This window comes from Microtus pennsylvanicus, chromosome 8 (assembly GCF_037038515.1).
Source record: "Microtus pennsylvanicus isolate mMicPen1 chromosome 8, mMicPen1.hap1, whole genome shotgun sequence".
Lineage (NCBI taxonomy): Eukaryota > Metazoa > Chordata > Mammalia > Rodentia > Cricetidae > Microtus > Microtus pennsylvanicus.
Genome location: NC_134586.1, coordinates 105,531,910 through 105,548,933, shown reverse-complemented (window position 1 = coordinate 105,548,933; position 17,024 = coordinate 105,531,910). Strand labels below are relative to the sequence as shown.

General features: G+C 48.1%; 1 protein-coding gene across 1 annotated transcript; it reads right to left on the bottom strand.

The window, feature by feature from the left end:
- Nucleotides 1-9,416: 9,416 nt before the first annotated feature.
- Ephx3 (epoxide hydrolase 3) lies at nucleotides 9,417-14,106 on the bottom strand. The gene is made up of 7 exons (XM_075982105.1): nucleotides 13,643-14,106; nucleotides 13,407-13,492; nucleotides 12,890-13,047; nucleotides 12,618-12,746; nucleotides 10,487-10,590; nucleotides 10,257-10,393; nucleotides 9,417-10,155 (listed from the first exon to the last, which is right to left on the bottom strand). Exons 1-7 carry the CDS (start codon nucleotides 14,051-14,053, stop codon nucleotides 9,927-9,929), a joined length of 1,254 nt encoding a protein of 417 aa, XP_075838220.1. The 5' UTR covers nucleotides 14,054-14,106; the 3' UTR covers nucleotides 9,417-9,926.
- Nucleotides 14,107-17,024: the final 2,918 nt, after the last annotated feature.

The window sequence follows — 17,024 nt, the reverse complement described above, 5'->3', positions numbered from 1 at the left end:
GGAATGCTGGGAAATGAACCTGGGTCCTATAGAAGAGCAGCCAGTGCTCTTAACCACTGGACCATGTCTTTGGCCTCCTTAATTATGTTAAAGCATTAATGATGTGTGTGTGTGTGTGTGTGTGTGTGTGTGCGCGCGCGCATGCCTGTACAGTGTGTGTACCACATGTTTGTGGAGGTCAAAGGACACCTTGTAGAAGCTGGTTCTCTCCTGTCACGTAGATCTAGGGATAGACCCAGGTCCTCAGGTTGGTGGCAAGTATGTCTACCTGTTGAGCCACTCTACCAGCTGTCTGTTTATTTTTGAGACAGGTTCTCAAGTATTCTACACTGGACTTGAAGTCACTCACTAACTCACTAGATAGTCAAAGGTGATTTTGATTTCCTGACTCTCCTGCCTCTACCACCCAACTGCTGGGATTGTGGGTATACAACATTCTAAGCAGCATTGGAAATCAAATCCAAGGCATTGTATGGGCTAAGCAAACATAGTATCAACTAAGATACACACTGACCCCTGTTTTCTTGGGTTTTGTTTGTTTGTTTGTTTGTTTTCTGGTTTGATTTTTTTTAGAGACAAGTTTTCTCCGTGTAACCAGTTTAACTGTCCTGGAACTCACTCTGTAGACTAGGCTGGCCTCAAACTCACAGAGATCCACCTGCCTCTGCCTCTCAAGTGCTGGGATTAAAGGTGTGCGCCACCATTGACAGGCCTGCCCCATTTGTTTTTTAATACAAAGTCTTGATATGTAACCCAAACTGGACTTGAACATGAAATCCTCCTTCCCTCAGCCTTCTAAGTACTAGGATTCCAAGTAGCACATCCAGCCTGATAAATAACCTACTTGGTGTCAGGCCCTGTTGTAGATGGAGGTGTCCCAAGTCAGAGCCAGTTCTCTGATGAAACATGACAGACACAAACAAACAAACAAACAATAAATGATGCTGGGCATAGTGGTAGATGCCTGTAACCACGGCACTCAGGTGAAGCAGGAGGACTGTGAATTCAAGAGTAGCCTGGCCTACAGAGTGATACCCTGTATCAAAAACACCACCACCAAAAATCCTATCTTACTTTGCTTTCTACTGATATGATAAAATATCAAAACCAAAAGCAACTTGAGAAGAAAGGGTTTATTTCATCTCATAGCACAGCCCATCCATCAAGAAAGCCAAGGCAGGAACCTGGAGGCAGGAACGGAAGAAGTCATGGAGGTGCTGCTCACTGCCTTGCTCCACATGGCTTGTTTGGCCTGCTTTTCTCTACAGCTCAAGACCAGCTGCCCAGGGATGGCACCTCCCATCCCATGTCAATCATTAATCAAGAAAATGACTTACGGGCTTGCCCATAGGTCAATCCGATGAAGGCATTTTCTTTTTTTTAATATTTATTTATTTATTATGAATACAGTGTTCTGTCTGCATGTATGCCTGCAGGCCAGAAAAGGGTGTCAGATCTCACTACAGATGGTTGTGAGCCACCATGTGGGTGCTGGGAATTGAACTCAGGACCTCTGGAAGAGCAGCCAGTGCTTGTAACTGTTAAGCCATCTCGCCAGCCCTCGAGGGAGGCATTTTCTTTTTTATTAATATTTATTATTTATTATATATACAATATTCTGTCTGTGTGTATGCCTGCAGGCCAGAAGAGGGCACCAGACCCTATTACAGATGGTTGTGAGCCACCATGTGGTTGCTGGGAATTGAACTCAGGACCTTTGAAAGAGCAGGCAATGCTCTTAACCTCTGAGCCATCTCTCCAGCCCCGAGGGAGGCATTTTCTAAATTGCTGTTCCCTCTTCCACGATAACCCTAGTTTGTGTAAAGTTGATAACTAACACACACAACCAAATAACAAACAACTAGGAATGTGGCTCAGAGGGATAGACTTGCCTAGCATAAATGTGGCCTTGGGTTTGATCCCCAAAATGTAAATATAAACAAAAAAAGGAGCCTCACATGATGGCGGCTCACACCTTTAGTTCCAGCACTTCAGAAGCAGAAGCAGGCAGATCTCCGTGAGTTCAAGGCCTGTCTGGTCTACATAAAGTTTCAGGACAGCCAATTGAGACCCTACCTTAAAAAAAAAAAATCAGAGGGAGCATGGGGAAAATTGCTCAGCAGTTAATAGTATATGCTGCTCTTGCAGAGAACCTGAGTTTGGTTCCTATCACCTATGTAGTAGCTCACAACTGCCTACAACTGCAGTTCCAGGGGATCTGTCTCCACTGGAGGGCACCTACATGGTGTGGTGCACTTACAGACAGGAAGGCAAAACACACACACATAAAAAATTCAATAATTAAAAATAAATAAATAAATAAGCTGGGTGGTGTGGTACACGTCTTTAATCCCAGTGCTCAGAAAGCAGAGATAGGCAGGTCTTGGTGAGTTCCATGTCAGTCTGGTCCACAGAGTGAGTTCCAGGACAGCCAGGGCTACACAGAGAAACCCTGTCTCAAAAAACCAAAAATAAATAAATGAATAAGACATTAAAAACTATTGGAGCCAGCCATAGTGATGCATACCTGAAATCCCAGCACTGGGAAGGCTAATCTGGACACTTTAATAAGACCCTGTTTCAAAATTAAAAGGTGTAGCATATAGCTCAGTAGCAGATTTGCCTGGCATTTGTGGGGCCTGAAGTTCAGTCCTTACTACTGAGAGGGGAAAAGAAAACAACAAAACAAAACCCTATTGAGATGTGGCGGTTAAATATGGCACAAGGAAGGGAGAGATGGCGTGAAGAGGACTTGCTGAAGAGGGAGAATTAAAGGAAAATTTTAAAGTCCAAGTGAACTGGGGAGGCCAGCAGCCTGGGGAAGGATATCCCAGGCAGAGGGAGCGGTAAATAGGCATTTCTGGTCGAAGAAGGAGGCAGGGGCTCTGGGGTAGAGATAGCAAGGGAACAAGAAGGCTGAGTTCCAAGAGGTCAAAGCCGCTGAGATTCTATGCCGAGTATAATGGAAACCACTGGAGAATGTTAGTGAGAGGCTGAGTAGATCATTATAAAAAATTCCATCTTCTTTTCTCTTGGGGGACCCCCATGCTCCTGCTGCCACAGCCTTCTCCATTAGAAGCCCCATCTTCTACATGATCCTGCTTGGCTCCTCCATGAGACCATGGGCTCTGTGGGTTCCTGGCCTTGCTCAGTGCTGAAGCTCCACTGACTACCACACAGCCTGGCGCTCAGGAGGTAAAATAATTTTTATTTAGTAGGCTGCTAGAGCTAGAATCGAAGGCTGCACATAGACTTGGCAAAGGCTCTGTCACTAGGTACCCCGCCTCAGTCCTAATGAACTGTCAATTGAACCAATCAGAAGGCTGGACTAGTAATGAGTACATCCTCAGGACTAGCCCACTCCCTGTGGTGGTTTGAAAGAAAGTGGCCCCCAAAGGGAGTGACATCATTAGAAGGTGTGGTTTTTTGACATGGGTATGGGAATCAAACTCAGGTACTCTAAAAGAGTAATGCATGCTCCTAACCACTGAGTCATCTCTCCAGACACTAAAGGATACAATTTTTTGCTTTGTTTGTTGTTTTTTTTGTTTGTATGTTTGGTTTTTGTGGGGGGTTTTGTTTGTTTGTTTGTTTTTTGAGACAGGGTTTCTCTGTAGTTTTGGAGCCTGTTCTGGAACTAGTTCTTGTAGACCAGGCTGGCCTCAAACTCACAGAGGTCTGCCTGCCTCTGCCTCCCGAGTACTGGGATTAAAGGCGTGCGGCACCACCACCCGGCTGTTTGTTTTTTGAGACAGAATTTTTCTATGTGTCCCTGGCTGTCCTGGAACTCGCTCTGCACACCACGTTATACTCAAACTCAGAGAAAGGATACAATTCTTAAAAGTCTGCACATATGAGGTGCACATAAATGGACATGAATATGCATAAACTCAAACATACACATAAACAAAAATGAAATGAATATTTATTCTTCAAAAAGCCTAGAGGAGCTGGGCATGGTGTGCATGCTTGTGATCCCTGAGTTTGGGAAGTGGAGGCTGAGAGTTTGAGGCCAGGTTAAGCTACAGAGAAAATTCAAGAGTGCTCTGAACAAGCTACATAGAGAGATCCTGACGCAAGGAGCAAGATAGATAGATAGATAGATAGATAGATAGATAGATAGATAGATAGATAGATAGATAGATAGATGGATGGATGGATGGATGGATGGATGGATGGATGGATAGATAGATAGAAGATAGATAGATAGATAGATAGATAGATAGATAGATAGATAGATAGATAGATAGATGGCAAAATTAAAAAGTGAAGAACTGGCAAGATGGTGGCTCAGCAGGCAAAGATGCTTCCTGCACAAGCCTGACTTCACGGATTCAATCCCCAGAGCTCACATAAAGGTGGACAGAGAGAACCCAAAGCTGTCCTCTGGCCTTCGTATTAACACCATGAATACATCCATATGCACGTGTGCGCACATATACACACAATAAAAATAAAATACACAGGAAAAGGCTATAGAATAAATTACTCCCTCCTCCTTAACAACAGCCAATGCTCATCTCTCAACTCCCAGACCTGCCCATCTCATTCCTTCCCTTGTCTGTTTTATCTTTTCTGTAAGCTTGGACAAAGGGAGGCACTGACAGAGATGATTTTGGAAGAGAGAAAGACATTAGTTCTTGGGCCCTTCCCAATTTGGATCACTATAGCTGGCCCGTGTACATAAATGCCTGTTTCTAGGCTCTGAAGATGTATTTTCTTTCCCATGCCTCATCAGAGGCTCCCAATGTTTCCCCATCCTCTGCCTACCCACTCAGTACAGGAAGGTTCCAAGACCTCTGGCCAGCCCCCCCCCCCGCCCTGCCGCTTAGCCTCCCTCAGGGTACCCAGCTCTGTCCAGCTTTCCCCCTTCTCAATATGGGGGAAAACAGCTCTCTGGGACCTCCAGGAGTCTGCATACTTGGTCCTTACCCTCCATCACTCAGCATCTTTTGAAACCGCAGTCTATACCAGGCTTCTTTTGACACCTTTGTCTTGCTTCCATAGCTGGGGTGGGGGAACGTGCACACTAGCCTGATTCTTTCTCTCTCCCTAGATACCGGGGTCCTCTTTGCTCTGGGAAGATGTCCCAGCTCCAGTATTTCACCTCCTCATCCTCCCCCTGTGCATGCTAAGGCTATCCCTGTCCTTGAACCCATAAGATGTTTCTAGAACCCTGTCCCAAGAATCCACCTCTCTTAGATTAGACATGCCTCAGTGCCTTCCCTGTACATCTGTCTCCCTTTGCCTAGACTTAACCACGGTCATCTCAGTTCAGCCTGCCTTACCCTCTCTGTCTGCCTCCATTCTATCTGACCCCCTTACTTGCCCCCAAATAAAGTTCCACGCACAAATTTGTCCAATCTTCTTCCTTGCTGGTAGTTTGAAGTTTCTTATAACCCTGTGTCATTTTAGCCCACACTGGCCTGAAGAATGGAAGAAACGATAAATCAGCGAAGGTGAGGGGGTTACTTAAAGTGGAGCAGCATGTGTTCACTCTTAAACTGGCCCCTTCCAGGCAATCTTCCTTCGCTTCCTCCTACCAGGTCACTATCCCTGCCCCACTCCTTACTACACGGGGCCAGATCACATTCTTGCCACGTCTCTGTCCCTGTCTAACTTTGTCTCCTCTGACTGACAGTGTTCGACCTGAGATGCATGAACTAATGAACAGATGAATGAATGAATGGATGGACGAGTGAGTGGGTGGGTGGATGGATGGATGGTGGAAAGGGGGCTGAAGGCAAGGGCTTAGAGAACCTGGTTTGGAACCCAGCCCTCCACTCCCGCTCAAAGCAAGGTTTATGCTAGGTCCCCAGGTCAGAAGAAATTGGCTCCTCGATTGATTGATTCAGGCTGGGGAAGACCAACCTTGGTCAGAGGACTCTGACCAATGAATATGGTCCCTTAGAAGACTTTTACTCTGCCAGGCTCCCACTCCCTCTCTACAATTGCACATGGGGTGGAATGGGGTGGGGTGGGGGTAGGGAAGACTGACTAGGATGGACTGACAGAAGGCAGAGCCTTCTGGTTACCCTGGCAACCGTCCCAGCAACTGTCCAAGGCCTCTGGTCAGCCTTTGCCTGGGCCTCTCTAGTCACCCAGACAACCGCTACCTCGTTCTGGTCAACCATCAACCCTTCTCCTGTCACCCTGGCAACCATCAGTGGACCACCACCTTGGTGTCGATTCTCATCCAGCTTACAGATTTTCTTGTCCCAGACCTCCACTCTAGGCTCTGAGAGCCCCTCCTCCTGACCTGCAGGGAGGCAGGACTTGGTTCCACTCTATAGTGTGTGTAGGCCGGGCCCTAAGGGTCCCCCCGCTCTGCAGTCTGAAAAAGTCCTTTCCTGTTCCCCCTGTTCATTCTTGCATGAACTGTCCAGCCGCCACAGGCAGCTCTTTAAAATGCAAGCCATGTACCTCCTCTGCGGGGCGGGGGGAGGGCGGGGGACATCGCTCGGCTTTCTTTGACGATCAGTCAGCTTGCAGCCCCTGATGGTCTGGGAGTGACTAGCCTGTTATTCCAATGTCCAGAGCTCATTCCCTCCTCAGACCTTCCTAGGAACTGTTTCCCATTCCTGGGAAAAGTTCATCAGGGCTTGCCTCCTCGTGTGGCTCCTCAGGGAGGCCTTATCTGAATTCTGTCACTCACTGACATAGCCTCTTAATCTCTCCCCATCTGCGAACTCCAGAATTCCATGATGGTCCATTCTATGACTCACGATCTATGCCCGGAACTGACAACAGTGGCGGGAGTCGGTATAAGCATGTCTCTGAGAATGATGGCCGTACAGGGGGCTCTGCTTAGGCAGGCTCATTTCCAAAATAGAAAGCATTTTTTCAGGTTTCCCAAGCCCTCGTGCTACAGGTGATATTGTTTCCAGAGGATGAGCAAAAGCCAGGGCAGTGGGGGCCCTCAGGATAGCACATCTGGTAAAGGTGCTGGCTGCAGCCTGATGTCCTGACTTAATCCCTGGGACCCACACAGTAGAAGAGGAGGGACTTTTGCAAGCTGACTTCTGACTTCCTCAACAAGCATTGTAGCTCTAGCACCACACACACAATAAATAAATGTAATTTTAAAAAACAAGAAGGCAGGCAGGTAGGATGGTTGGGTGGGCAAAGATGCCTGATCACCAAGCCTGATGATCTGCATTCTGGTCCCAGGACCCACCTAGCAGACAGAAATAACCAACTCCTGCAAGATGTCCTCTGACATCCCATGTACACACAGGCGCGCGTGCGCACACACACGCACAAATGCACATGAAATAAAGAAATAAAATGCAATTTTAAAAAAGAGAGAGTGGGGTACACGCCTTTGATTCCAGTCCTTAGGAGGCAGTGACAGGTAGAGCTCTGTGGGTTTGAGGCCAGCTAGGGCTATACGGCGAGATCTTGTCTCAAAATAAATAAATAAAAATTAAAAACAACAACAACATAATAAGCAGCTAGACATGGTACTATATGCCTTTAATCCAAGTACTAGTGAGCCAGGAGCAACTGATCTCTGTGGGTTCCCAATCAGCCTGGTCTACATAGCAAATTCTAGGCTATACAGTGAGACCCTGTCTCTAAATAAATAGTCAGCTAATTAATTAATTATAAAAGATTAAGTAATAGAAATAATATTATGATTACTATGACCACCCCGGAGCCGATGACCCACCTCCACACTTGGTCTATAATTATTTTATTTTTCTAAGACTGGGTTTTGTTCTGTAGCCTAAGCTGGTTTCAGGCTCACTCTGAAGCTCAGGTTGGCCTCGAACCTATGATCATTTTCCACAGCCTCCACTGTACTGAGATTATAGGCTTGCACCACCCACCATGCCTGACCTTCACCCTCCATTTGTAACCCCATCATTTGGGGGCTGGGTCCACAGGCCTATAGACACTCAACAGAATTTTGGCCAAGTCATATATGAGGGCATACACCTGTAACCCCAGTACTCAGGAGGCTTTGGGGGAAAAAATCTCCAGCTCAACACTGGCCTCATTTATGAATAACAAAAAATGGCAGTTTGGAAGAGAAGATAATAAGAGCTGGAGGCCTCAGATCCCAGATGGATCCCAGATGAAATATATATATTTAGTATAGTGTGTGTGTCTGTGGGGGGCGGGGGCGGGGAGAGTCAGGTCTGACCTTCCATCGGGTGAGCCTCGGGGATTGAGGTCATCAGGTCATCAGGCCTAGTGGCAAGCACCATCACGTGCTCCCAGATGGCCACGCAGTGAGCTGGGGACTTCTTGTGCCGAGTCTAGCATCCCAGGCTTTCTAACAGAGCCCAGAGATACTTCCCTGAGGATCTGAGACAGGATGAGAAGAGAGCCTGCCTTGAATTTGGTCATGATGGTGAGGGATCATTGGGAGCTGCCCTGGGTTAGCTGGGAAGCAGTGGAGCACTCTCCTGTTCTCCTACACAAGGGTTCATTCTTGGTGAGGTGATTAGAAGCCAGCAGGGGGCACCTTACTCTCTGTTGTTCTTATTTATTTGTTTATTTTTTGAGAAAATGAGCTAAAAGTTGTATTTATTTTTTCCTCCATTTAAATCCTTCCATGACGTCCTTGGCCTGAGAGTCTTTGCCATAGCCCTTAACCACTACACAACTGCAACCAACCACTGTACCTGGCTTTCCCTCCTCCTCAGTCTCGAGGCCTACCCATTCCCCTGGTTTCTTGTTGTCACCAACCGTGATTACGTTGATTTGGTGCTCAGCACAAAGCGTCTTCACCAGCTGCCCAGTGCACAACCACATGCATTCAACATTCAGTTGAAGTCAGACCGTCAGGCTTGGTGGCAAGTGTCCTCATCTACTGGACATCTTTCTTAAAGACTGAAAGAGTCTGATACAACGTTCTGTGCTTAGGTGATATGGCACTTAAAACGCAGTTGTTGTGACCAAGGCACTGTATTTTTAAAATACAGTGTATTTCTTGCTGGGCAGCAGTGGCACACGCCTTTAATCCCAGCACTCAGGAGGCAGAGCCAGGTGGGTGTCTGTGAGTTGGAGGCCAGCCTGGTCTACAGAGTGAGATCTAGGACAGTGGAGGCTTCACAGAGAAACCCTGTCCTGAAAATTTTTTTTTCTTCATTAAATTTTTTTTATGTGTATGAGTGTTTGGCTTGAATGTATGTATGCACCATGTGCATGCCTGTGGCTCAGGGATGCCAGAAGAGGGTATCAGCTCCCTAGGACATGCCTTTACAGATGGTTGTGAAACCCCATATGAGTGCTAAGAACTGAACTCATATCCTCCACGACATCAACGAATACTCTTACCCCCTAAGTCACCTTCCCAGAGACACTGTATTTTTCATAGCAAATGAAACTTCATTTTTACTAATTAACATTTAAATTGAAGTATCCCTGTACGTTAGGAAGAAACTGGATACAGCCAGTGGTGACGATGCATGCCTTTAATCTCAGCACTCCAGAGGCAGAGGCAGGTAAATGTTTGAGTTCAAGATCAACCTGCTCTACGAAGTGAGTTCCTGGACAGCCAGGGCTACACAGAGAAATTCTGTCTCCAAAAACAAAAAGAAATAAATTGCATGCACTTTGAATAAGCCCTAAGCTGCAGACTGGAGGTAGAAAACCAGATAGAAAAGTTAGAATTTGTGGTTTGTGAAGCGACTGAGGAAGGAACACTTTGGAAAGGTGAGTCCCATCAACTAACTCCATAAGGGAGAAGCATTCCTGGCTGCCAGAGTCCAAGTGGTTTCTCACACATGCAAACACCTATGCTATGTGTGAGGCAGGGCACCCATAGTTGCTTTTTGTGTGCAACGCAGGAGCCATTTGCTGTGGGTGAGCTGGGAGTCCATTCTGTGCACACACTGCACAGACTCTCAGGTACACAAGGACGTGGGTATGTAATCCCACATGTATCATGTATCTGTTGGGCTGGGGAGCAGGGGCTACTCATCCAGCAGGTCTTGCAAGAAGGCCCACATGTACTGATGCATCTCCTGAGGATGGCTCTGTGGAATCCAATGTCCACTGCCTGGCAGGATGTGGTTTTCCAGCCGACCCGGCACAAAGCGACTACCAATGGCTCCCACAAGCCCCTGCTGTAAGGTGTGGTCTTTCTCCCCCCACAGCAGCAGCGTGGGCGTGGACAGTTCTTGGGGCTCCAGGGGGAAGTTCCTGTGGCCAAGATAGACAATTAGAAAGATAAATGGCTACCCTCGGTTTTTCAAGGGAGGGGGTGGCACTCTCCTGAGCTTCTCTCTTGGGTGTAGCCTTACCTGAACACGTTCCTATAGTAGTTGATGGGCCCAGTGAGGCCTCCAGGTTGTGAGAAGTAATAAAGGAAAGCTTCAAGTTCACAAGGGGTGAGACGCGGGATGCCCGTCTTGCGGTCGGTGAAAACGGCTTTTAGAATCTGGGTGTACACAGTAGAGTGCCGGTTTCAGTGTCCGGCCTTCTCAACCCCAATCTGCTATCCCCAATTCCTAGACCTCAGCCCTCACTGCACCTGGAAGTCGGACAAAGACAATAGCGTCTCTGGCAGCCAGGGGAGCTGGAACAGGAACATGTAGTTTGATCGGAATAACTGGCCAATGTGACGGGTTGAGTATTCTGGGAAGAATGTAAAAGATGTGAGGTCTGGGCTTGAGATAGCCCTGTGATCCTATATCCTTACGCACCCAGCTCAGGCACACAGACGTCTAGAGCACCACTACTGCTGGTCTGTCTGTGAAGATGCTAGTCAGGTACTGCGAACACTCTGGCCAGGTACTGACCTGCCAAGCTGTCTCTACAGCTGCAGAACAGGCAAAGCTGGAGCCATGGCTCAGTGTTTAGAAGTACTTGCTGCTTTCCCAGAGGCCCTAAGTTTATTTCCTAGTACTCATATTGGGTGGCCTGTAACTGTAGTTCCATGGAATCTAATGCCCTCTTCTGGCCTCCATAGCACACACACACACACACACACACACACACACGAGAGAGAGAGAGAGAGAGAGAGAGAGAGAGAGAGAGAGAGAGAGAGAGAGAGAGAGAAACAGAGAAAGATAACAAAAATAACTCATTAAAAAAGAACAGGTGGTGGTAACGCACACCTTTAATCCCAGCACTCAGGAGGCAAAACCAGGTGAATCTCTGAGTTCAAGGCCAGCCTGGTCTACAGCACAAGTTCCAGGACAGTCAGGGCTATGCAGAAAACCCTGCCTCGAAAAAGCAAAAACAAACCAAGAAACAAAAAAGAATGGAGTGCCTTTCTCTGCAGCTCCTGAGTGCCCACAGAGATACCTGCAGGCTTCCCCTGCTTAGGCCTGGACACCTGCTTCACCCAGTAAACATTTATTGAGCACCTACTGCATACCAGGCTCCTGCAGAAAGGGGTAGAAGGAGACAGATACCCAACACAGTAAAGATTACAGTGCTATTTCAGGTAAGGTATGGGGTGTAGTTCAGTGTAGAGTAGTATGTGATTAGCAATCTTGATGTGCTAGATTCTGTTACCTCCCCTTCCCCCCACACCATCTAACCAATAAAGGCCAAGTGACAAAAGACATTAGGTGGCCAGAGAGGGCACCTGATTCTGTTGTGGTATGGTTGATGAGTTGCCTGTGTCTCTGCTGTCAAAAGAAAGACATCAGTGCTGAGTGTAGAGGCACAGGCATTGAGTCCAGCATTTAGGAGGCAGAGGCAAATGTCTCTCTATGAGTCTGAGACCAGTCTGGCTCATAGCAAGCTCCATGCCGGCTAAGCATAGTGTGACTCCTTTCTCAGAAAAAAAGAGAGAAGGGGGTTGAAGAGACAATATCGTTGCCTTTGCCTCAGTTTCCCTCTGCTGGAACATGAAGCTAACAGCACTTTTGTAAGCTCAAGAGCCTTGTAAAGTGACACCTGCAAGTTTATCATAGGCAACTGGCAGGCAGGAGTTGACCACCCTCATCCCCCAGTTTTTTTCTTTTTTGTTTTTTTGAGACTGGGTATTTTTGTATACCCTTGGAACTAGCTCCACAGACCAGGCTGGCCTCGAACTCACAGAGATCTGCCTGCCTCTGCCTCCCGAGTGTTAGGATTAAAGGTGTGCGCTTGGATTCTTTGAACAGCAAGTGTTCTTCACTACTGAGCTCTCTTTCCAGCCCCCGCCCCCGCCAGTAATAGGTGTATGTTAGTATAGCCAGCTCCACAAACTTCCTTCATTTACAAAATTGCTAAAATTATTGTGTTAATTACTTTCAGTTTATGTGTAGAAAGTGTACAAGAAGATTGAATTAATTTCGTGCTTAGATTTAGGCTCTAGCAACAAGTTATCTTTTTATATGCGTAAATACTATAAAATAAAACAAAATGCAAAATCAGAAACACTCCTGACTGGGCCTTCTCTCCCTCCTCTCTCTCTCTTTCCCTCCCTTCTTCTCTCTCTTTCAAAACGTTGGAGATTACATCCAGGCCCTCTAATATACTAAACAAATGTCCATATACTCCAGCCGTAGTCTAAAGCATTTTGTTAGACTCACCTCCAACCTGGAAGTGCTCAAGAAAAAAGGTGGGTTGTTCCTAAGGGTATTCTCATTGATTTCAATCCCTGACATGGTGATAGGTCCCAGATACGTACCCTGGCATTGAGGCATATCCCAACACTCCCAACGCACCTTGGAACACCGACATAGGAGGTCCACTGACCACAACCATCCGCTCCACTAGAGACGGGAAGTAGATGGAGAAATTCCAGGCAAGGACAGCCCCCCAGTCATGGCTCACAAGGATGCACTTGGAGTACCCTGAGGGAGTAGAGGGCACAGACACGATGGTGTAAGATGTAGCAGGGTGAGGCAGACTTATGGGAGTGGGTCCCAAAAGGGGCAAAGATGAGGAGATGAGGGGGAGGGGAGAGGCCTCTCCTGAGTTGGGCACTGACTCATACCCAGGCCTAGAATGACATCCTTGATATCAGCCAACAGCAGGTCAATAGTATAACAATCCACATCCTTTGGAGCGTCAGAGGGGCCATAACCACGCAGGTCGACAGCTACCACATGGAAACAGCTCTGAAACTCCCGAAGCTGGTGGCGCCAGGAGAACCTGCCCGGTGAGGGAGTTTGGAGTTGAGTCAGCCGCCTGCAGGATGTACCTCCTATACCTGGCAGATACCTTGAGTCACCCCACATTTCTGCTCTGGACTTCTTAGGAAGGAAATGGGAGAATCCCAGGCAGAGAGGCCCAAGGCCACCTCCCCTTCAGCAACCCTCTTGTTCAATCTCTTCAGAGGGATAACCAGCGCCCCCTGGGCCAGCATCTAGATCCCTTTGCACCCCATGTGGACTTCATATGCTCTGCACCCCCATGGCTACTCAACCCCGTTGGTTCCCATTTCCTAAGTAAACCGTGGTCAGAACTCTACCTAGTCCAGGGAGCACCAGAACCCAGGGACCCAGACGTACCAGTTCTCTGGGAAACCATGCAGAAACAGCATGAGGGGCCCGTTTCCACGACCAGCAGAGACATAGTGAAGCCGCAGACCCGAACTCTGCAGGAGGGCCCAATCTAAGTAAGAACTGAGGAAGGTAAGGGAACTTCCTTCCTAGATGAGCCCCGAGATCGATTTGGATTCGACGTTTCAACCCCCTTTCTTCATTCTGCATCCACCCCACGAAACCTGCCTCCATGAGGCACTCACCCTAAGGGTCAGAAAGCAGTGCTGGCCCAGCGTGGGGTCTCTTAGGCAGTCCGGCGCCGACAACCGCTGGCGGCCGCGACAGCCCCTGCGGGGGTGGCACAGTACGTTGGTGAGCGCGATGCAGCTGTAGACGACCGCGGCCACCAAGGCAGCCAAATACACCAGGCTCATCACTAAAGCTCGCAGCAACTTCAGCGAGAGGCGTGAGGGCGCCAACAGCGCCGTCACCACAAACTCCGGCATATCTTCGCGCTCGGGGACGACGACAGAGTCCTGGACGGAAGACTGAGCCGGGGGTGCTGGCCCCGGGGGCCCACCGCCTTTGTTTTGGGATCCCACTGTGCTGTCCAGCGCTGCGGGACCCGCTGAGGAAGCAGGTGACCCGCTGGGGCAAAGACTGCCACCGCACATGACTCACTCCGAAGTGGCAGGTGAACTACCTGGGCCGGATGAGACACTTAAGGATGAGGGGGTGGAGCCTAAGAGGACCTGGTTTCTGTGGTTGGGGAGGAACTTGGGGAGAAAGAGGGACTGTGGGCGGCGCCCTGGGACATCTTGAATGGAACAGGGGATTAAAATGATTCCCGTAGCAGGCGGCAGTGTCGCAGTGTCCAGAGCCTGGAGATGATTCAGCAGGTAAGGGCCACCCAAGTTTGATCCCAGGGAACCACACAGTGGAAGGAGAGACCTGACCCTTACAACTTGTCCTCTGTTCACCCTCATGCTGCAGCAGGTGCACCCCTCGGTGCTTTAATCTCAGCCCTCGGGAAGCAGAAACAGACAGATCTCTGAGTTCGAGGGCAGCCGCTTTACTTAGCAAGTCCTAGACCGGTCAGGGCTACATTAAAAAGCAAACGAACAACAAACAAACAAAACCAGGAACTGGCAAGACTCTAAAGAAAGGAGAGGTGAAGCCTGGAGGAACAGAGGCAAGCGCCCTGTGGGGTGGGTGGAGCCTTGAGCGAAGGGACGAGGCACGTCCAGGGTGGGTAGACCCAATTTAGTCCCGACGCCCCGCAAGGGTGAAGGGCGTGGTTTATGAAGGTGGAGGAGGAATTAGGCGGAGTCTGTATTTGGATGAGAAAGACGGAGGCTGGGCTTGATGGCTTGGGTAAAGGCCAGACCCAAGAACTGAAATTTGTTCTGGAGCTGGAAAGGGGCCGGAAACATGAGTGTGGAACAAATCCAGAAGCGGAAGGCCTGACAACGTTATATAGCTGGGAGTAGTAGGCAGGTGTGGGCAGGAGTCGTCTCCCCTTGTACTTCCCAATACTTCCCAAGCGAGAGGGCGAGTCATTCCCTTGACCTGGTCTGAATGTACCCACCAGTGCTTTACCTGGTTCCAACCCCGCCGTGTCCTCTTCTTTCGTTGGCTTAGAAAGTCCGTCGATCTACACGACTGTGATTGGATAGCAGTGGCCACTGATTTCTAAACGACAGGTGAGGCCTAGGTGTTAAACAGCGGGTGTTGAGGCGCAGGCTCTGTAGGTGGCAGACAACCATGGGCAGACCCTGCCTCCCGGAGAACTGGAAGCTGGAGCTAGCCTGGGCAGATTGGGTCACTGGGGCTCTGCTTCAAAGAGGAAGCAGGGCAGTACCCGGTATGAGTCGTATCTATCAAGAGGCTAGCTTCTTTTGCAACCTTTCTCAAGATCCTTGACTATTTTAGGAACACCCATTATTTAACCCTTATAGAAACCCTGGTACTTTAGGTAGCATTATCATATTCTCACATTAGATTACGAACCTGAAATTCGGGGATGAGGTCATTTTGCCTGGAGTCGTATATCTGGCTTAGCAGCAACCTAGGACAACACAAAAGCAGCAATCTGTGCTTCATTCAACACTGAGGCCACTGACAAGATTTCAGATTTCTTCTGGTCGTTATTTAGGTATCAGAGAAATACTGGTTATTTAGAAAGATGCACTTCCGTAGCTGCTTCTGTTACTGTGGTACTAGTAACAGAGTCCAGAGCTTTTGCTCGTGCAGGGTAAGCACTTCAGCAGGGAGCTTCACCCTTAGCCTTAAAAAACTTGATTGCTGGCCAGACGGTGGTGGCACATGCCTTTAACCCTAGCACTCAGGAGGCAGAGGCAGGCAGATCTCTGTGAGTTCAAGGCCAGCCTGGTCTACAAGAGCTAGTTCCAGGACAGGCACCAAAAACTACAGAGAAACCCTGTTTCGAAAATCAATCAATCAAACAAACAAAAAACCAAAAAACTTGATTGCTATTACTCAGTCGTTTAAAAAAAAATTGCAGGCATGAAATTTGTAGGCAAATGAATGGAACCAGGAAAAAAAATCACCTTGAGCTAACCCAGACTTAGAAAGATAAATATGGTATGAATTCATTTAAATGTGGGAATCAATCATTAAATAAATGATAACCAGCCTACAATCTGTAGACCCAGAAAGGTTAGGTACAGAGAAAGGAACTAGGGGGAAACATGGATCTCCCTGCGAGGGATTTTAGAATAGGTTTCATGTGGGGATACGTGGGGATTGGAACAGGAGGATCAGGTGGGGAGGGGAAACAGGGTTGAGAGGAAATGGGGGATAGCTGGAATTGGGCATTTAAGGGATGGTATGGAAACCTAGTGCAGTGAAAAACACCCTAAAATATAAGGTGATTCTAATGAGGTCTCCTAAAAATAGGGGATACGAAATTCCAGCTGGCCATCTCTTGTCACCAATGGGGGTTCCAGTATTGGGGGTCCTATGGGAATCCCCAAACAATCCAGGCTGTTGCTAAAACAACTCACTGAACATGGAGAAACAGAGGTGGTGCTCGCAAGGAGCCTTCACCCCTATATTATAGTGTCTTTGGCGTGGGAAGGTACTCTGCAGGCTATCAATGCCTTATTCAGTTATCATCAGAGAAGCTTCCTCCTGCAGCTCATGGAGCAGATGCATGACAGAATCCTTGGAACATACAGCTCTAAAGGGGAGGTCTCTATCAAATTCCTCCTCTGAGCTCAGTGAACCCCTTCCTCAGGGGTTCCTCTGTGGAAAGGAGTCAGAGGGGATAGAGGACACCAGGAGAACAAGGCTCTCATTTGAACTCAGAGACTGATGCAGGAAGCATAGGACCTGCATAAGTCTGCCCAGGTTTTCCAGGTATATAGCTTTCAGCTTACTATTTTTATGGGACTTCTGAGTGTGTAAACAATTTTTTTTTCTTGTTCGTTTGGTTTTTTGAGTCTGTGTGGCCCTCACTGTCCCAGAACTTCCTTTGTAGATCAGGCTGGCCTTGAACTAATAGATTTCTCTGCCTCTGCCTCACAAGTGCTGGGATTAAAGGCCATGTGCCACCACAGCCCCAGCTGGGTCTCTGATTTGTTTTGTTTTTTGTTTTTCTGAGACAGGGTTTCCTTGTGTAAC